Source organism: Nycticebus coucang, chromosome 3 (assembly GCF_027406575.1).
Source record: "Nycticebus coucang isolate mNycCou1 chromosome 3, mNycCou1.pri, whole genome shotgun sequence".
Lineage (NCBI taxonomy): Eukaryota > Metazoa > Chordata > Mammalia > Primates > Lorisidae > Nycticebus > Nycticebus coucang.
Window position 1 is genome coordinate 51,111,364 of NC_069782.1, and position 22,532 is coordinate 51,133,895.

The following is a 22,532-nucleotide window of genomic DNA, read 5'->3' on the forward strand; positions in this document are numbered from 1 at the left end:
AGAAAGTTTTTAATACCACATACTTAGAATACAGTTTTATGAATACAATATGCAGTTGTTCAAAGTACACTACAAAATCCTTAATTTGAGAAAGTTTCCAACCATCTAAATATCAAAAGAACCCATATGCTGGTATAAAGATGAAGAATTTTATCATATGAAAATTAAAATTGACCTGTATTCTAACATTAAAAATGAGATAAAATACCAACATTATAAAGTTTACCTAGAAAAGATCAACCATATTCTCTTTTTTTTTTTTGTGGTTTTTGGCCAGTGCTGGGTTTGAACCCTCCACCTCTGGCATATGAGACTGGCGCCCTACTCCTTTAGCCACAGGCGCCACCCAGATCAACCATATTCTTGTAGACTACTGTATATATAAATTTTTATCTTACTGTCATTGTTTTACATACATGATTTATCCTATTTTAATAACATTCATATGTGAACCAGAGGGTAGTAACATGAGAGTTGAGGGAATCTGGAGGCAGAAAACGTGTGTTTGGTTTAGGTAACAGTTATGTCTATCCTTTGTGCAGGTCGGTACAGAGTAAACGCCCGACTGAATAAATTACACTAACAAAGATTTCCTCAGGTGTAAAACAGAGATAATACCACTTAATAAACAATATCTTTGTAAGGAAAAAGCAAGAGAATGAATGCGTGCCGAAGTACTTTCCTTGTAAGACTCAGAGTTAAATTACTTTAAACATCTGTGTTAAAAGAGTTTATTATTTTGTATAAAATGTCAAATTTCAAATAAACTCTAGTACTTGGCTTTAATGAAGCATTTTATTTATAGCTATATTTTCCTTTCAACAAAGATGCCATTAACCACAAATTTGTTCAGTGTTCATTTCAAAGGGTAAATATGTCTTTCAGCTCATTAAAAATAATACTGTATTTCATGTCAAACACGAATGTCTTTGGTAAGTCATTATAAGAATGTTTTCTTTAAAAAGAAATGCATTTGATTACAAAAAGGCCTAAAGTTTATAGTTCTCATTGAATTCCAGCTCAATAGCATTTACCGAAAAAGCACTTGTACCTATTTCTTTTATAGTGTTTATCATACTTTATCATTCACTATTTGTTTCTCTCAGAAGATTGAACAATGTAAGGACAAAAAAATCAGGTTATATTCATCTAATACCAAATACCTAGCCTTCAGCTGGCTCTCTGTTGAGTTCAGTGTCCAGCTGACACAATGCTTAAATAGAGGGTCTGTGTTACAATTTTGATTGGTTTTATGGTCAGAGCGATAGAAAATCTATCAACTGAAACAGGATGTTAAAGAGATTCCTTTTAGTTCTTTCACTGTGAAGGAAGCTAGTTTTAAGACAGACAAATGCCTGTTACTAAAACAATTTGATACATGAGGAGTTTGGAGCCTGTTATCAGGACAATAACATGAAAATGACACAGAAAACACAAACATTTATTCTCACATTATTAAGTGGTAGTTTATTCTATACTGTCAAATAGTAATGAAGATGATGTAAACATGCCAAGCTTGCTGCATTTTATGTTTTTTCTAAAAATTTTTTTTTCTGTTGCCCTGGGTGGAGTACTGTGGCGTCATAGCTCATAGCAACCTCAAACTTTTGGGCTCAAGCCATCCTCTTGCCTCACCCTCCCTAGTAGCTGGGACTATAGGCACCTGCCACAATGCCCTGTTAGTTTTTCTATTTTTAGTAGAGACAGGGCCTTGCTCTTGTTCAGGCTGGTCTCGAACTCCTGAGCTCAAGCAATATATCTGCCTTGGCCTCCCAGAGAGCTAGGATTACAGGCCTTATTTTTCTAATTTTTAATGTTATATTAAGAGATCAAGATATTATTGAAGATGGGAACCTGGCTGCATTAATTAGTGTTTTGTATTTGGAGTGGGAGGATGAACACATCAGAGTCTGTGCTTGGAAAAATAGGTTTTTTCCAAATGATTATTTGCTGAACTTATTCTCAGTTATAAAGTAGATATGGTCAGTAGATGTTCGTTGATGATTATATACTAGTGAAAAGGTATTTGACACTGTATTAGGGAAAAAACAAAAACATGTAATGACAATTCCAAGGAACTACATCCAATAGTTAGGATAAAGATAAAATGACTAGTAAGGTTTGGATTTTCATAAATATTCGTTGTAAGTACCTCATGGGAATTAAGAGACTTTTCCTACCTTTGCATTTGCTTGGGAGATATTCCTTATTAAAAGAGACTGCTAATAGATGGTAGGTAGGATCCAAGCAAATGTTACTTAAAATAAAAGCAATCCTGGCAGGTGCCTGTAGTCCCAGCTACTCAGGAGGCTGAGGCAAGAGAATTGCCTAAGCCCAAGAGCTGGAGGTTGCTGTGAGCTGTGAAGCTAGAGCACTCTACTGAGGGCAACAGAGTGAGACTCTGTCTCTAAAAAAATAAAATAAAATAAAATAAAAGCAATCCAAAAGATGGGAAAAAAGATTTTATTCATAGTCATTACTTTATAGAAAAGATTTACACCAGTTTATGACTAGATATATGCTTTCATATGTTTGTATCACAAACTTGAATTAGGGTTAAATAACTTGACCATATATTAATAAGTATTTACATGATTTGACTAAAACTGTATGAAGGAAAAAGTGCCTATTAAATATTTGGTGGAATAAAGCAAACATTTGAATTGTTCAAATGACAACCATAGGAATAGTTCTAATCTTCTATTTTATGAAATAATGAGCATTTGCATGGCTTTACCACTGATGTACACGTATCTTTACAGAGAACTACATTTCACTTCCCTACTAAGAAAGGACATAAAAAGCAAGCCTATGAGTAAGATAAACTGATTACATTTAACTGATAATTTGTGAAGATACTTGTTAAGTACTTTTCTGTGATTACATTTTACTGTATGTTTATGAAGAGAGAGGAAAAAAGCTTGCTATACTGATATGCTATTTCTGAGGTATTCAATATATTTGGAAAGTAGTTGAAAAGAAAAGCTTAAGAATTTTGGTATCAACACACATGGGAGCACCAATTTTGGGCTTGGAAATGTAATATTCTTAGTATGAGAAAAAGTGTAGTATGTATCTATTTGCTTAATTAAGGTAAAAGTTAGAGTCTGCCTTTTGTATCATTTCAGCATGTATTTTCTTGGAAAGTGAATATAACATTAGCTACCAGACCACTATTAGTAGCTTGAGGTACTTGAGGCCTTAATCTAGTTTGGATGACTCAAGAGTACTTCACATTCAAAAATACTGTTGGCTCAGCGCCTGTAGCTCAGTGGTTGGGGCGCCAGCCACATACACTGGAGCTGGCAGGTTCAAACCCGGCCAGACCTGCTAAACAATGACAAGAAGAACAACAAAAATAGCCAGGTGTTGTGGTGGGCTCCTGTAGTCCAAGCTACTTGGGAGGCTGAGGCAGGAGAATTGCTTAAGCCCAAGAGTTGGAGGTTGCTGTGAGCTGTGATATTACAGCACTCTACCAAGGGCAACATAGTGACTCTGTCTCAAAAAAAAAAAAAAAATACTGTTTTCAAAATATTTTACAATCTAATTTTAAAATCTAATATTTTTATGAGGGAGGCCAAATATGCTCACTTTTACTGACGAAAAACATAAAATGTAAATTAAAAAATGTGCCCTGTACCTCAGGTTTTTTACTATAAAACAGTGGTTCTCAACCTTCCAAATGCCACGGCCCTTTAATACAGTTCCTGTGGGTTGAAACCCACAGGTTAAGAACCACTGCTGTAAAATTTTAAATCACAGTGCCGATAATAATTTAATACAAAAATCAGTAGTTTTAAGCCCACATTTAATTATGTTTAACTCCTACTTATAGCATCTTATTTAGAATGTAATATCCCAACTTTGGTACAGAGGAAAAATTCTTTTTTAATATAAATTAAACATATTATTTGTCATTAGCTGTTCTTTAATGGTTGTTTAAAAAGACAAAAACAAAAACACCTTGCAAACATACAATTTCCTACAAAAATTTCCAAGTACGTAATTTTCATGTAAGGCACTTCCATTCATTTTCAAATAAAAATTTCATAAACTTGCCTATTATTTTATAATCAAGTCTTCGTAAGTTAAAATACAGTAATAACATTACTTCAAGTAAAACTTTATTAAATACTGAATTTTGGCATAATTGCCATAAATATCTTTGAAAAGAATAAAAAATGGGCATTAAATTATATGCAAGCTCAACTTAAATAAAGGTACTCTTGGTCTGTTTCAGATTTAGAGACTTTGTAATGTTTTATCTTGTGGATCTTGTTCAAGAATCTTGAAAATCTTCCAAAGGAAGATTACTTAAGGCGGTTGGTAAAATGTGTTCTGATGTGCCCTTAGGCAATATGTTATTTACTTCTAAATTCTTCACTAAGCATGTGGCTTTGATCCATCTTTGAGTTGCTCTGCGTTCTTTTTGTAGGCAAGTTTTCATTTTTCTTCTTAAGCTTGCTATTTCTTTTTCTAGTTTAATTATCCTCTTTTTTGCTTCCATAGGATTCCTAAAGGCATAACTGTGTTCAAGTAAGACTTGATGACTACTAATGTTTGGTTTTAAATTAGATGGTCCAGGTGGAGTGCAACTGTTGGTTTTCTTCAAAAGATTCCTTGACTTGAGTTTCTGAGCCGAATAAAATTAGAGGGTTGAACATAAATTACAAAATATCACAAATACATACTGTCCAGTTTGGGGTAATAGTAAACAATTCTTAAGAATCAATTAAACATTTGATAGGAAACAGTGGCAGCCCATCTTACGTAAACATGGATTAAGTTTCTGAACTGGTTGAATTAACTCTAGTCATTGATTTTGTTTTGTCCTCTCCCCAAAGAGATTCAAATACTGATTTGAAAATAGACAAAGGACCTCCAAGGTCTCCCCTAAATTATTGAATACGATTCTACTGAGACTTTAAAAATGCTCTGCAGTGTACCTACTATAGTCAATTTACAGTGTAGTTAGACATTTTGTTTACTATCTACGAGTAATTTGATTCTACTTTTAAATACTATTTTCTCAATTTGATGAATATTTCAGACTCAGGGTCCTACTTAATAAAAATGGAAGGAACCACAGAAACAAATACTTAAGTATCAAGCTTCTAAATAGATTCACCTACTAATTGTATATCTTCGAGTATTTAAAATCTGGCTAGGAACTTTCTGCCCAAATCAGAAACCTAAGAAGCCGTTTTTTCTTTACCTGTTTCATTCAAATAGTCATCAAGTCCTATTAATTCTACCTCCTAAATATTTCTATAATGAATCCTCTGGTCTCTTCATGCCACCATCTACAACAGGCCTGTGTCATATCTGGCTTGACCATGTTATTTTTCATTAAGCTACCTCATTTTGATCCTCATTTATCCATATTTTGCCACCAGAATAATTTTTCCAGCATTTTTGACATTTCTTTTCTGGCTAAATTCCTCTTTGCCTATCCATTATCTAAAAGAAAAAAATTCTTCTTTTTTTTCTTTTATTTTGAGACAGTCTCGCTTTTGTTGCCCTTGGTAGAGTGCTATGGCATCACAGCTCACAGCAACCTCAAACCCCTGGGCCCAAGTGATCCTCTTGCCTCAGCCTCCCACATAGCTGGGACTACAGGCACCCACCACAATGCCTGGCTATTTTTAGAGACAGGGTCTTGCTCTTGCTCAGGTTGGTCTCGAACTCCTGAGCTCAGGCAATCCACCTGCCTCAGTCTCCCACAGTGCTGGGATTACAGGCATGAGCCACCGTGCCTGGCCTAGAAAAAAAATTCCTTATGTGGCATACTACACTATTTAGAATCTCACTCTATTCTGCCATTCACCATTCCAGCAATACTAACTATTTATAGTTCCCAGATTATATCATATCCTTATAAATTTGTGTCTTTAACTCATTAAATAAGCACTTATTGGAACACATCCTATGAATTCCTGGGGACACAGCAATGAACAATTAAAACAAATACAGTTTCTGTTCTCATGAAACAGAACTGGTCCCTCTGCTAGGAAATTAGCAGGGACTCATCGGATTTTATATCCTTAGCATCTAACATACATGCTGGGCGGCACCTGTGGCTCAGGGAGTAGGGTGCCGGTCCCATATACCGAGGGTGGTGGGTTCAAACCCAGCCCTGGCCAAAGAAAACTGCAACAACAATAACATAGATGCTGGCATAATGTAAAGTTTAGTAGTATTTCTTGAATGAATAAATGATCAAAATATCAAAAATAAAGATACATAGTAGAACCTCTGTAAGTGGATCTCCCAAGGGACTGTAACACACTGGTTAACATACGGAGGTGGTCAACATAAGGAACTGGGCCTACCGTACTGATACGTACACGAGATGTATGTCCGGTCTGTGAAAATTAAAAGGAGGTGGTTGACTATGAAGATTCTCATGTATTAAAGTTGAGTACATATTGTATCTGAGTGCATACTATGTTTGAGCCACTATCTGACCTGCTGAGGATTCAGAAGTGAAAAGGACAAAGTTCCTGCCCTCATGAAGCTTTTCAACATCTATGGTAATTAGTTTACCACAATCTCTATTCTCAGATAGTGACTCATGTATGTTTATAATTTTAACTGTCACAGATAACAGAAGTAGTGATTTTTCCTCCTCCAGAGGAAAATACATCTGTCTTCCTTTTCAAAGCCAAACTGTTCATTTGTGTTCATTCTACCCCCTTTTGCCTTTTGGTGATCCTATCTTTCTCAGTTAGGTTTTCCTATCTAATCAGATCTTTCCTAACGAGATAAAACATGGTTTTAATTCATTCATCTTATACCTTAATTCCCTCTTTCCTTTTCAATATCACTTACTAACATCTGATTATTTCCCACTCACCCCTCAACTCACTGGCTTTCATTCACACTAGGCAATTGCAATTGTTATGTGCAAACTCAGGAACGCTCTCCTATATAACAAACACCTAAGTCTTCAAGCTCAGCCTAAATGTCTGAGCTCTATCAAGTTTTCTGTGGTGCTTTTTCCCTCTAAATTGACATCCTTTGGTGTAACTCCGGGTGTGCTGTCCTTAAAACACTTAGCACACATTATTGTGTGTCATTTTAAAATCAGAGCAGGGCAATGATGGAAGTTTCATTATTCATATGTTTTCTTAGTTTTACCAGTGGTCCAGTTATTAATAACTGGTAGTGATTAAAATTCCAATATAATAAAACAATCTGGATTGGAGAAGGAATGTTGGGAGTCAAGAGACCTGAGTTCTATTCTAGCCTGCACCTTTACTGCACAAGAGTCTAACTTTCTTGAGGCAGATCACTATGTATGAATTTCAGTATATCCTAAATTGCTTCACAATATAAACAAAAAAGAATGGGTTCTAACAAATGGTTGAAAAAAGGAGAGTAACATTACCTACCATTGACTTTATATGGGTACAAAAATCAAAAATGGTTGGAACAGCATCCATTTTAAGTCGTCGAGTTTGTCCTGTTAGGTCAAAACAGGAGGCTTCAAAGTGCTTTGAACAAAGAAAAGTGTGTTTTCCTGGCACGAAATTTTTGCGTCTAACCAGGCGAACCCATTCTTTTCTTCTTTTAGGATCCAAAGGAAACCTTTAAAAAAAAAAAAAGTCAACTCAGTTTCTAGCTCTCACATTCTGGTTGCACCTAAATGATTAAAAGAAATTTAAGAGGCAATAAAGTGTTTTCCATTTACATAAAAAAATATAAACTTACTGTATCCAGACACAGGAACAAGATGCCAATTCATGGTAATTTTTATAAATTATAAAAAAAAAAGAAACTGACTTCAGTGATTTTTCTGAGCTTTTAAAAAGGGATATTTCTTCCTTAACCTAGTTCTTAACATGGGCAGTGCAGTAAAACATGACTAAAATGATGTAGACAAGTTTATGTAGAACCATTATAGGCAGGAGTAATTTCACAATGTTTTGCTCTGTTGCTGGTATACATGATCAAGACAAATCAGATATCTAAAGATTAAATTTATCAAGGAAAGCCTAGGCAGATTTGGTACTCCTTCCTCTGTGTTCCATCACTGTGAATCTTAAAGCACATTATTTTATAATTTAATAAATTTCAATAAAAGTCTAGTGAAATAAAAGATGAGGGCAGTGCCTGCGGCTCAGTGGGTAGGGTGCCAGCCCCATATATGGAGGGTGGTGGGTTGAACCTGGCCCCGGCCAGCTTTTAGCAGTGGTAACTACAAAAATAGCCAGGTGTTGTGGTGGGAACCTATAGTCTCGGCTACTTAGAAGGCTGAGGCAAAAGAATCACCCTAACCCAAGAGCTGGAGGTTGCTGTGAGCTGTGATGCAACTGCACTCTACCGAGAGTATCGGATCTTTTCATCTATTTGACACTTGGCATAGTGCCTGGCTAAAATAATACAAATAGAGAATATTTAGATTAATAATTTACTGTATTATTCCATGTAGTTAAACCGCATATATTTTTAAGAAATCAACTCTCACTTGATATAGGGGAAAGATTATAAAAAGATAAAATGCTTTGTGGTATTTTAGATAAACACTAGCTGCCCATCTTTTGGTTGTACAAGGATAGGGCAATGAGAATCCTTTTTCTGGATTGGTTCCCTTTGATGCTTTCTTTATCATGAAGTCAGGAAGTACCTTGCCAGTAGGGGACTGCCTTTTAAAGTTCTTTCACTATTGGGCAATGCCCTTGGCTACCCCATGAGTTCAACACCAAAGGCCTTGACGTGATCTACTTGTCCCCAAATACAATGTCTCTAATTCGGCCTCAGAGCAGAGATTCATAAGGACCTTTAAAGCTCACTACACATGGTACTATGGAAAGGACTGTCAATGCTATGGGAGAGAAGACAGAACATCACCAAAGTCTAAAACGACTATACCACTGAAGACCTTATCATCGTCACAGAGTGCTGAAAAACAAGCCCCAAATTATAAAATCCTTCTGGAGAAGTTTATCTGTGAAGTTATGCAGGACTTCATGGGATTTATGACAGTGAATCAAGGAAATCATGAAATTGATTGTGGACGTGGCAAAACAGGTGTGTGTGTGGGGGGGATGATGGGTTTCAAGATACAGATTGTGTTTTGCAGTTTGCTCGGGGCTGGGATCAAACCTGCCACCCTCAGTATGTGGGGCTGGCACCCTACTCACTGAGCCATAGGCACCGCCCCAAGATAGATTGTGAAGAAATTCAAGAGCTAACAGATACTACACCACAGGAATTAACAGAAGATGATTTAATGGAGATGGATTTTTCTGAACCAGTGCTAGAAAACAAATCGACACTTACACAATCTGGCAGAAGGAGTCAGTTACTCAAGACTGCTTTTGACTTCTTTTATGGCATGGGCCCTTCTATGATAGAGGTACTGAAACTAAAGCAAATGGGGAAGAAGGATTGGTATGGTATACAAACATTTTTAGAGAAAGGAAAAGCAAAGGTCAGACAGAAATTAGGTTGTGTTTCCATAAAGTTACACAACTGTGCCTACTTCTTGGGCCTCCCCTCCCATCTCTCCTACCTCTTCCATCTCGGTCACCCTTGAGACAGCAAGACCAACTCCTCTCCCACTTCTTTGGTCTACTCAACATGAAGATGATGAGGATAAAGTTCTTAATGGTGATTCACTTAATGAACAGTAAATATATTTTCTCTTCCTTATGATTTTAATATTTTCTTTTCTCTATTGAAAGAACATTGTGTATAATACATACAACATATATAATATGTGTTGACTGTTTCTTGATAAAGCTTCTGGTCAACAGTGGGCTATTAGTAAAGTTTGGGGGGAGTCAAAAGTTACATGTGGATTTTGAACTATGTGGTTGGGAAGAGTTGGTACCCATACTCCCATGTTATTCAAGGGTCAACTGTATACTAATATGCACCCAGTATATATGCCTGTTAAGGAAGAAACAAATGTAAGGGGCTATCTCAAAAATTTTACTGGCAACTTGGAAACATAAGAATCAACATTGAGGAGCAAGATGGCGGCCAAGTAATAGCTTCCCTGCAATCGGGCATGGTGAGTCTGGGGAAATAAGATTCCAGGTATCTCTGGCTGGTGGGATCTGCCTATAATCATCCCTTTGAGGATACAGGGAGTCAGCAAGGGACTTCTGGATCCCAGGAGGGGGACAAAACCAGTGGAAAACTGGCAAGTGTGTTCGATCGACCTAATCCTGCCAGCAAGCCGTAAGTACAAGCAGCAGTGAGACTGCAAACCAGAAAGGCCTTACCTGTGAACTGTTTCGGTGTTTTTGAACTTGGCACTCAGTTGAACTGCCTTGGGGAGAGCTTGAGCAGAGTGCAGAGAACTCTGGGCATTTCCTAGGGTCCAATACTGAGCCGCTGAGCTGGACGGAGCTAACAGTGTTCGGCTGTGCGCCGCAGGGAGCCATTGTGAGAGAACTGCCCCGGCAAGATCTGCCCTCAGGGTTGTAAAGCAAGGATTGGGTGGGAGCTAGTAACCTAGTGTCTGAGCAGATTAAAGGCAGGGACTGAGCTGCCTTACAGTCTTAACCCTCAGAAGCAGAGTGAGACCAGTTTTGGCACACTGGAGCCTTGGGCTATTGCCCCGGGTAGAGTGCGGTGACGTCACAGCTCGTAGCAACCTCAAACTCTTGGGCTTGGTGCCTCCCGGACCTCCGTAAGAGCTGCGCTGCGATCCCTGACCTGCACCCGCTGGGACTCTGTATTCCCTGACCAGGAACTGTGGGAGCCGTGCAACTCTGCTCCTCCCTCCTGTACCCACCCTGCCTCCACTCCAGCCTGCTCATCTGGCCAGGGATTCTGGTAGCCGTGTGCCCTGTGGAGCCCTCCCTGCCTCTGTGCAGAGCCCTTCTCCTGGCCAGAGACAGCTGGAGCCTTGGGCTCTCTGTGCCAAAGTCACTGGATGCCAGGCCCTCCCAGAACCATGCGCACCACCTCCCGCCCTGTTGCTGGATCCAGGTGTGTCACACTCCAGAGCAGCTTCCACAACCAGAACTCCCTGGCTGGGACAGCCCCAGGGGAACTACACAGGGTCACTCCCTACAAAGATCCAGCAACAATAGAGTGATCCCGCTGGGGTCTAATCTTACAGAGACACCTCCCCAACTCTGAGGACGGCCAGAGGCAATGGTGAAAAACAATCATGAGGTGAAATCAACAGAAAAACTCTGGCAATATGAATAATCAGAGTAGATCTACTCCCCCAAGGGTCAATGGAGCAGACACAGCACAAGATCCGATGCACAAACAAATAGTGGAGATGTCAGAAATCGAATTCAGAATCTGGACAGCAAAAAGGATCAAATTAGAATTCCAAGCAGTAACCCAAAAGATATCTCAAGAATTCAACAAATTCAAAGACAAAATGACCAAAGATTTTGACACATTGAGACAAGAAGTTGCAGCACTCAAAGATCTGAGAAACACAGTAGAATCCCTCAGTAACAGAATGGAGCAAGCAGAAGAAAGGATTTCTGACATTGAAGACAAAGCTTTCCAACGCTCCCAAACTCTCAAAGAGGAAAAGAAATGGAGGGCAAAAACAGATCAATCTCTCAGAGAGCTCTGGGATAATTAGAAGAAAATCAATATTCGTCTTATAGGGATCCCCGAAAAGCGAGGAAGTGGCTTCACAAGGCACAGAGTCTTTTCTCCATGACATTATGAAGAACTTTCCAGACATGCCAAGAGATTCTGAAATTCAGATAGCAGTTTCAGAACTCCAGCATGACTGAACCCAAATAAGACATCCCCCAGACACATCATAATCAATTTCACTAAAGTTAATATGAAGGAAAAAATTCTGAAAGCATCCAGAAGAGAGAAAACCATCATGTTCAAGGGCAAGAATATGAGAATAACTGCAGTTCTCTCTGCTGAAACCTTTCAAGCTAGAAGAGGATGATCATCGACTTTTAATCTCCTAAAGCAAAATAACATTAAACCCAGGATCCTGTACCCAGCTAAACTGACTTTCATTTATGACGGAAAAATTAAATACTTCAATGACATTCACATGTTGAAGAAATTTGCCATAACTAAACCAGCTCTCCAGGATATTCTCAGACTTATCCTCCATAAATACCAGCGTAATCCTCCACCACAAAAGTAAACCCACCCAGACAATTTTGACCAAATTCCAACTTCCACAGTCGCAAAAGGATTAAAAATGCCCACCGGACTTTGAAAGGCTTATCAATACTCTCAATTAATGTGAATGATTAAAATTGTCCTCTAAAGAGGCACAGGTTGGTTGACTGGATACAAAAACTCAAGCCAGATATCTGCTGCATACAAGAATCACATCTTACATTAAAAGACAAATATAGACTCAAGGTGAAGGTATGGTCATCTGTACTCCAGGCAAATGGAAAGCAGGAAAAAACAGGCGTTGCAATCCTATTTGCAGATGCAATAGGCTTTAAACCGAAATAAGGAAGGATAAGGATAGACACTTCATATTTGTTAAAGGTAATACTCATAATGAGATTTCAATTATTAATATTTATGCACCCAACCAGAACGCAGCTCAATTTATAAGAGAAAGTCTAACAGACATGAGCAACTTGATTTCATTCAGTTTCATAGTAGTTGGAGATTTTAACACCCCTTTAGCAGTGCTGGATAGATCCTCCAAAAAGAAGCTAACCAAAGAAATTTTAGATTGAAACTTAACCATTCAACATCTGGACTTAACAGACATCTACAGAACATTTCATCCCAACAAAACTGAATACACATTCTTCTCATCAGCCCATAGAACATACTCCAAAATCAACCACATCCTAGGCCACAAATCTAACCTCAGCAAATTAAAAAAAATATAAATTATTACTTGCATCTTCTCAGACCATCATGGAATAAAAGTTGAACTCAATAACAACAGGAACCTGAATACCCATACAAAAACATGGAAGCTAAACAACATTATGCTGAAGGATAGATGGGTTATAGACGAGATTAAGAAGGAAATCACCAAATTTTTGGAACAAAACAACAATGAACACGAATTATCAGAACCTCTGGGATATTGCAAAGGCAGTCCTAAGAGGGAAATTTATAGCAATGCAGGCCTTCCTCAAGAAAACGGAAAGAGAGGAATTTAATAACTTAATGGGACATCTCAAACAACTGGAGAAGGAAGAACACTCCAACCCCAAACCCAGCAGAAGAAAAGAAATAACCAAAATCAGAGCAGAATTAAATGAAATTGAAAACAAAAGAATTATACAACAGATCAATAAATCCACAAGTTGGTTTTTTGAAAAGATCAATAAAATAGATAAACCTTTGGCCAACCTAACCAGGAAAAAAAGAGTAAAATCTCTAATTTCATCAATCAGAAATGGTAACGATGAAATAACAACAGACAAGTCAGAAATTCAAAAAATCCTTAATGAATACTACAAGAAACTCTACTCTCAGAAATATGAAAATCTGCAAGAAATCAACCAATACCTGGAAGTACGCCACCTATCAAGACTTAGCCAGAATGAAGTGGAAATGTTGAACAGGCCTATATTAAGTTCTGAAATAGCATCAACTATACAAAATCTCCCTAAAAAGAAAAGCCCAGGACCAGATGGCTTTACGTCAGAATTCTATCAAACCTTTAAAGAAGAACTAGTACCTATATTACTAAACCTCTTCAAAAATATAGAAAAAGAAGGAATATTACCCAACACATTCTACGAAGCAAACATCACCTTGATCCCCAAACCAGGACAAGACCCAACAAGAAAAGAAAATTATAGACCAATATCACTAATGAATATTGATGCTAAAATATGCAATAAGATCCTAACAAACATAATCCAACAACACATCAAAAAAACTATACACCATGACCAAGTGGGATTTATCCCAGGGTCCCAAGGCTGTTCAATATACGTAAATCTATAAATGTAATTTGGTAGATAAACAAACTAAAAAATAAGGACCATATGATTCTTTCAAGTGATGCAGAAAAAGCTTTTGATAATATCCAGCATCCCTTCATGATCAGAACACTTAAGAAAATTGGTATAGAAGGGACATTTCTTAAACTAATAGAGGCCACCTACAGCAAACCCACAGCCAATATCGTATTGAATGGAGTTAAATTGAAATCATTTCCAGTTAGATCAGGAACCAGGCAAGTTTGCCCATTGTCTCCATTGCTCTTTAACATTGTAATGGAAGTTTTAGCCATTGCAATTAGGGAAGAAAAGGCGATCAAGGGTATCCACATAGGGTCAGAAGATATCAAACATTCCCTCTTCACAGATGATATGATCATATATCTGGAAAACACTAGGGATTCTACTACAAAATTTTTATAAGTGATCAAGGAATACAGCAGTGTTTCAGGCTACAAAATCAACACCCATAAATCTGTAGCCTTTATATATACCAACAATAACCAAACCGAAAAAACAGTCAAGGACTCCATTCCTTTCACAGTAGTGCCAAAGAAGATGAAATATTTGGGAGTATACCTAACAAAGGACGTGAAAGACCTCTACAAAGAGAACTATGAAACTTTAAGAAAGGAAATAGCTGAAGATGTTAACAAATGGAAAAACATACCATGCTCATGGCTGCGAAGAATCAACATTGTTAAAATGTCTATACTAACCAAAGCAATATATAATTTTAATGCAATTCTTATTAATGCTCCATTGTCATATTTTAAAGATCTTGAAAAAATAATACTTCATTTTATATGGAATCAGAAAAAACCTCGAATAGCCAAAACATTACTCAGCAATAGAAACACAGAAGGAGGAACCATGCTCCCAGACCTGTGACTGTATTACAAATCAATAGTGATCAAAACAGCATGGTATTGGCACAAAAACAGAGAAATAGATGTCTGAAACAGAATAGAGAACCAATAGATGAATCCAGCTACTTACCGTTATTTGATCTTTGATAAGTCAGTGGGGAAAAGATTCCCCATTTAACAAATGGTGCTGGGTGAACTGGCTGGCAACCTGTAGATGATTAAAACTGGACCCACCTTTCACCATTAACTAAGATAGACTCTCACTGGATAAAAGATTTAAACTTAAGACATGAAACTATAAAAATACTTGATGAAAGTGCAGGGAAAACTCTTGAAGGAATCGGCCTGGGAGAATATTTTATGAGGAGGACTTCCCAGGCAACTAAAGCAGTATCAAAAATACACTACTGGGACCTGATCAAACTAAAAAGCTTCTGCACAGCCAAGAACATAGTAAGTAAAGCAAGCAGACAGCCCTCAGACTGGGAGAAAATATTTGCAGGTTATACCTCCTATAAAGGTCTAATAACCAGAATCCACAGAGAACTCAAACTTATTAGCAAGAAAAGAACAAGTGATCCCATCTCAGGGTGGGCAAGGGACTTGAAGAGAAACTTCTCTAAAGAAGACAGACGCAGTATCTACAAACACATGAAAAAAAACTCATCATCCTTAATCATCAGAGAAATGCAAATCAAAACTACTGTGAGATATCACCTAACCCCAGTAAGAGTAGCCCACATAACAAAATCCCAAAACCAGAGATGTTGGCGCGGATGTGGAGAAAAGAGCACACTTCTACACTGCTGGTGGGAATGCACACTAATACGTTCCTCCTGGAAGGATGTTTGGAGAATAGAGACCTAAAAATAGACCTGCCATTCGATCGTATAATTCCTTTACTAGGTTTATACCCAGAAGACCAAAAATCACAATATAACAAAGACATCTGTACCAGAATGTTTATTGCAACCCAATTCATAATTGCTAAGTCATGGAAGAAGCCCAAGTGCCCATCGACCCACGAATGGACTAGCAAATTGTGGTACATGTATACCATGGAATATTATGCAGCCTTAAAGAAAGATGGAGACTTTACCTCTTTCATGTTTACATGGAAGGAGCTGGAACATATTCTTCTTAGCAAAGTATCTCAGGAATGGAAGAAAAGTATCCAATGTACTCAGCCCTACTATGAAGCTAAAGTATAGCTTTCACATGAAGGCTATAACCCAAGTATAGCACAAGACTATGAGGAAAGGGCCAAGGAAGGGGAAGGGATGGGGGAGGTTATGGGGGAGGGAGTGTAATGAGTGGGGCCATACCTACAGTGCATGTTAGAATGGGTACAGGCGAAACTTACTAAAGGAAGAATACAAATGTCTACATACAATAACTAAGAAAATGCCATGAAGGCTACGTTGAACAGTTTGATGAGAATATTTCAGATTGTATATGAAACCATCACATTGTACCCCTTGATTACACTAATATACACAGCTATGATTGAACATAAAATAAAAGTCAAAAAAAAAAAAAGAATTAACATCGACATGTAAAGTTCAATTCTTCTCTAGTTTGACTACCTTAGTTTTTTCATATTAATTATGAACTAAGTAGTGTTTAAAAAAAAAACCCATAAAATTTAAGTTAGAAGATCATGTGGTTGAGAAGCACTCAAACAACACTGCATTGGGTAACAGCTTTGAGTATATCATGTACACTACGTTTGTTCATATTATAGCAATGAAGGGCACAAAGACATGACAGTCCAAATTTACAGTCAGCACCCTCCAGTTTCCACCCCTCAACCTCAAATACATCCTGAGCTGAAGGTGTTAGCGTTTATATGTCTCCACAGTTCATGTTCATGTTTCTTTTCTTTTCTGTGTTTTTTTTTTTTTTTTGAGACAGAATCTCACTATGTCGCCCTTGGTAGAGTGCCTTGGCGTCACAGCAACCTCCAACTCTTGGGCTTAAGTGATTCTCTTGCCTCAGCCTTCCCACTAGCTGGGACTACAGACACCTGCCACAACACCCTGCTATTTTTGTTGTTGTTGTTGTTGCAGTTGTCATTATTGTTTATCTGGCCCAGGCTGGGTTCGAACCTGCATCCTTGGTGTATGTGGCTGGCGCTGTAACCACGGTGCTACAAGTGCCGAGCCTACAGTTCATATGTTTCTATATGTGTGGCTTTTTCTAATTCTATTTAGAAATATAGATTAGAAAATATAGATTTCCTGATAAAGAACTTATTTTTTTCTGCCTAGCCCTCACCTCTATTCTTATTTCAAAAATCTTTGTTCCAATATTTAATGCTTTGGAAATGTTTCCTAAAGCCTAAGCTAAAAATGAAGCTTAGTGAAGCACATTTCTGCTCGTGCTCAATAAAGACTTTGAACAAGTAAGTACTATCACCGCATTATCTTTTGTATTAAGACTTTTCAGATATATGAAGACTGCTATTATTTTTCAGCTCCTTAATTCTTGCAGAATGCCTGGCTAAAGATAATTATTGATTGAAACTACAAAGAAACCCAATGATAATTTTGGTGCTAGGATTATAGGTGTGAGCTACTGCACCTGACCCTTAATTCTTTTTTAGAGAACTTTAAAAAACTAGCTCTTTATTCATGAAGTCAGTGCCTCAGACTGAACCAGAACTTTAAGATTGTTGAGGAATCCCTCCTCATTAAGGAAGTTTTCCACAATAAAAGATTGAGTCTAATGTTGCTGTAATCATTGTAGGCAGGTGTCCTGCTTAAGCTCAGGACTTGGAGACCAGCCTGAGCAAGAGGGAAACCTTGTCTCAAGTCACTGTATCACTGTATTCTGTTTACTTTTCTGTCTCCTTTGCTAGACTGTTAAGTTATCCAGGGTAGGAGCTATGTTTTTCAATACTTTATCCCAGGATCCAGCATAGTATCTAGCATAGTACTTATTACACATTCAATGAACTTTTCTGAGTCAATCAGCGAATGAATGAATAGGCTTAATTTAGCATTAGTAAATACTCTTTAGATTATCTGTGCTGAAATAGAATAATAATACATTTTATATTTGATTTTGGTGTAATGTTTTTGTATAGTAGTAACCTTAATCATGTTTTGGATGTTTTTTCTGATTTTTCTCAGCATATTTAAAGGGTGAAAGATGTAGCCCATAGCTTAAGTTCTGCTTTATTTAACAATAAATTAACCTATGATAGATTACTTAACCTATGTTAAGAATATTTTGAGATTGGCTGGTTGCCGTGGCTCATACCTGTGATCCCAGCACTCTAGGAGGCTGAGGCAGGTGGCCTACCTGAGCTCCCTCTTGCTCAGGACTTGGAGATCATCCTGAGCAAGAGGGAGACCCTGTCTTTACTAAAAATAGAATCACTAGCCAGGCATTGTGGGTGGCACCTAAGTCCCAGCTACTCAAGAGGTTGAGGCAAGAGGATCTCTTGAGCTCAAGAGTTTGAGGTTGTTGTGAACTATGATGATGCCATGGCACTCTACCCAGGATGACTGAGTGAGACTCTGTCTCAAAAAGAAAAGAAAAAGTATTTTGAAGATAGGGAAGAATGAAGTGACATGAAATGATGCTGGAGGGCATTTTAAGTCAAGGACTAACTGTGAACTTGATCCAAAATGGCATTATTAAGCTATTTTTTTGGACACGGAGTCTCACTTTGTCATCTGTGATGGCGTGCTGTAGTGTCATAGCTCACAGCAACCTCAAAATCTTGGGCTCAAGTGATTCTCTTGCCTCAGTCTCCCAAGTAGTTGGGACCACAGGTGGCCACTGCAACACCCACTATTTTTAAAGACAAGGTCTCACTCTGGCTCAGGCTGGTCTCAAACCTGTAAACTCAGGCAATCTACCCGCCTTGGCCTCTCAGATTGCTAGGATTACAAGGCATGTGGCACCCTGCTCGGCAATTAGTAAGCTATTAAAGAGCTAAATTGTGAGAGCTGGTTGATAAGCATAACCACTATTAAAAAAATTATATATAAATTTGCAATTAAAACCAAAGATAATAAATACTAAAAACCCCTGAATTTCCTAATTTTTTCACTGTTATTTAAACTCTTAAAGTTATGTCTGTTGCATCTGTGTGGTGGAAATACTATATTGTAATGAGGGGTACCACATCTCTTCCCAATTCCAGGATCAGTGATGTCATATTGGCTTGAACTAGCTGTTGTAGGAGTATTTTTATCAGGGAGATTGGGGAAACACTACAAATTAGAGCTTTACCCCTCCCTAGGCAGTCAGTTGCTAAATATTCAGCAACACACCATTGATTTTATAGGAGAGTGGCTAGGAATACATCAAAGGAAGCTGTGAACCAGTTAGGAGCCTGTAGTAATAATCTAATCAAGAGGTAATAATGATGATAAGTCAAGGCAGGAAGACTTCCAGGTTTCTGGGTAGATGGTGTTTCCATTTACTGAGAAAGATAATACAAGAAGTGGAGTATGCCTGGGCCCAGAGGAAGGTCAATTCATGAATACAGATACTGAATTTGGGCAACTGGGACCAGGGAAATAATGAGTAGCCACTTGGCTTATAATTCTGGAACTTATTAGAGAGACACAGATGGGAGATGTTGATTTGAGAGGTATCAACAAGTAGATGTTAACTGAGGCCACAAGAATAGTCGAAATTATTTTGATAAGAGTATGAAGACCTGAGTTAGGGGCTGGGAAGAAGGGCCAGCAGAGGAGATTGATGATAAGCCACAGAAGTAAGATACAAACTTTGTGTCAAATAATTTGTAAGTAGAGAGTATTTCAAAGAAGAAATTATTGCACACCATGAAAAATGAATGTACAGAGACATAAAAGTCATGTCAGCAAGAGCACTTTTCAGACTACTGGGAGACTTAGAGTGAACTGAGTAACAGGTAAGAAAAATAGAGACAGTAAGTTTAGGCAACATAACTTGTACACAGAAATAAAGAAATCTAATGTCCTAGGAGAAGAGGAATTGATCAAATATGGTTTGTATTTATGAAATAGGAATGCCTTTTTATTATAATCAATGCTGGTTTAAGACTTAAATTTCTGAGATTATACACCAAAATTTTAATTTCATAACAGGCAAATGGTATGTACTATCCATCTCTTACACATTATTGGTGCCCTGAGTCCTCCCTCTCTTAGACTCTTCCAAATCAGATTACTAAATTCATTAGCTTTTCCTCCAACATTTCTCAAATCTGTCCCTTTCTTGCCATCCCTACCGTCAAATACTACCCTAGCATGAGATACTGGGTGGGCTCATCTTATTTTACTACAGCTTCCTAACTAGTTTTTCTCTATCAATTTTCACTTCCCTTAAACCAGTGCTGGTTAGAAGTACAGCTGGCTAAAATACAATGTTTAACTTAGTTGACACTGTACCAGGAGTTTTTTTTGTGAAGGAAACGGTAGGTATATTAACATTCTGTAGCAAGCTCCTTTCTCTTCAAGCTCATCTCTCTTGACCAGCACTGTAAGCTACAAGTAGTTTTCCACATGGCAGCCAGAGGACTTTTTAATATGCAAATCTAATGGTGCCATTCTTTTTAACTCCCTCCCCCCAAAGGCTCTCGAGGACTTTTAGGGTAAAACAGAAAATAGTTAAGTAGCATAAAGGACTAAATTTATGTCATCCTTCAGTCTCCTCTGAAACATCACATCCTTTGAGAAGTGTCCTTTGACTTTCTCAGGCTAAGAAGTCTCTGTGAATGTCTCTTCTGTGGCATTCAACTGTAATTATTTATGTCCTTCCCCCTTACTGGATTCTTAGTACAAAGTCAGGCAATTATGAACTTGGTCATCTGATGGATGAATGAATAAAACCAGTATATAGCATTGGCATAAAGTAAATTTAAAAACAGAAACATTACAAAGATTTTAAGTGGACCAGGCGCAGTGGCTCATGCCTGTAATCCTAGCACTCTGGGAAGCAGAGGCAGGGGGATTGCTTAAGCTCATGAGTTTGAGACCACCCTGAGCAAAAGTGAGACCCCAAGTTGGAGGATGCTGTGAGCCACAGCCCTCTATCCGGCAACAGCTTGAGACTGTCTCAAACAAAAAAAAGAAAAGAAAAAAGATTTTAAGTGGTAGCTTTTAATAAAGGGGGTATATTTAGTAATAAGTAGGGAAAAAGCTCAAGGATGTCATTTTCTGCATTCTAAGAGCAGAGGTATGAGGTATATTAAATCAGAACTGTTTTCGCTTAACTTCTTAATGCTTCTTTTTTTCAGCTATTAGGCATGCACTTGCAGAGAAGGTAAACATTTACTGGGTACCTGTTATTTTATAGGGAGTGTTCAAAGTGCTCTGGAGAGGTCTGATTTGACAGAACCAAACAATTTAGATCATTCTTCCAGCAAATGAAGGAAAAATAAAACCCAGTTTCTTTTTATTACTCAGTTCTAGTACATGTAAGAACAAAAGCTTATCTTTTGCACTTTCATTAATATCGCTTAATTCCATGGCTATTAAAGATGGCTCAATTCCTCCGCAGTTACTCTGTGAGACTATTAGAAATCTAAAAGCTTCCCATGTCCCTCTGGCTTATAAGAATTTCCCAAATTTAACGAGAACACATCAGGTTTCCAGACAATAGCTACCTTGAACAGAAGATCGCTCTCTCCCTTACGACATCTTTCTTGCCAAGACCCCGCCCAACACGTACTAAATAGAAGTAAAAGAGTAGAATTCATGGTACGGGGCTAGCGCGGTGGCTCACGCCTGTAATCCCAGCACTTGGGAGGCCGAGACGGGTGGATTGCCTGACATCACAGGTTCAAGACCAGCCTGAGCCAGAGCAAGATTTCGTCTTTAAAAATAGTCGGGCTTTGTGGTGGGCACCTGTAGTCCCTGCTACAGGTGGGAGGCTGAGGCAAGAGAATGGCTTGAGCCCAAGAGTTTGAGGTTGCTCTGAGCAGTGATGCCACGACAATGTACCAAGGGCGACAAAGTGACACTGTCTTAAAAAAACAAAAAACAAAACCAACCAACCAACCAGAAATCTATGGTACGCTCTTGTGGCTGAGGAGTAATCAGTACTTGGATTTCTTTTAGAGTGAAGCTTACCCGAAAGGAGAGAAAAACTGGACAGATTTGAGAAACACAAAGGCAAAAGTGATGCTTCCCTGCTACCAGCCGAGAAAGTTATTGGAATAAGGAGAATCCTCTTCCACACAAACGATGCCCAGAACAGGCGCTCCGGGTTCCGCCAGCCCGCCCCTGCCCAGGTTACCTGTGGAAGCTGATGTTAATGTGTTTGTTGTAGGTAGTGGCACAGCCCGCCGCAGCGCAATTGGTTGGCATTTCCCTTTGCCCCTCATTCGGCGCCGTCCTAAGCCTGTGCAGCTAAGCTTCTTTCCGGCAAGCGCTGGACAATCGAGGCAGGCGTGCCTTAGCCCAGACAGCTTAAGTCTCGGGTGGGAAAAAGGTGTGTGTGGGGCGGGGAGGGCGGAGGCGAGGGAGGGTCAACCTTCCTTTTTATTAATATGGCGGACTCGAGCCAGCAAAGCTGACCGTCCTGGAGTTCTAGTCGCCTTGGTTTGACTTCACCAACATGGCGGACACACCCGGTCTACCCCTACCACCAAAAGAGTAGGTCTACCGCGTCGCTTTGACAGAGGTCCTCGGAGCAATAAAAGGCAGAGGTGTTTTCCCCTCCGGTTACTATAAAACTCTCTCAAGGCTGCGGCTAAGAGCAGTCCCGCCCACTCTCTAGCGCAGCCAGCTGTTACAGCTTCGGGTGGCTGGGACCTGTAGGTTGCAAACGC

The 22,532-nt window shown here is 38.6% G+C and overlaps 1 protein-coding gene across 1 annotated transcript; it reads right to left on the reverse strand.

Moving 5' to 3' along the window:
• Nucleotides 1–245: 245 nt before the first annotated feature.
• On the reverse strand, nucleotides 246–22,519 carry THAP2 (THAP domain containing 2). Its single transcript, XM_053586673.1, has 3 exons — nucleotides 21,998–22,519; nucleotides 7,395–7,590; nucleotides 246–4,633 (listed from the first exon to the last, which is right to left on the reverse strand). Exons 1-3 carry the CDS (start codon nucleotides 22,066–22,068, stop codon nucleotides 4,280–4,282), a joined length of 621 nt encoding a protein of 206 aa, XP_053442648.1. The 5' UTR covers nucleotides 22,069–22,519; the 3' UTR covers nucleotides 246–4,279.
• Nucleotides 22,520–22,532: the final 13 nt, after the last annotated feature.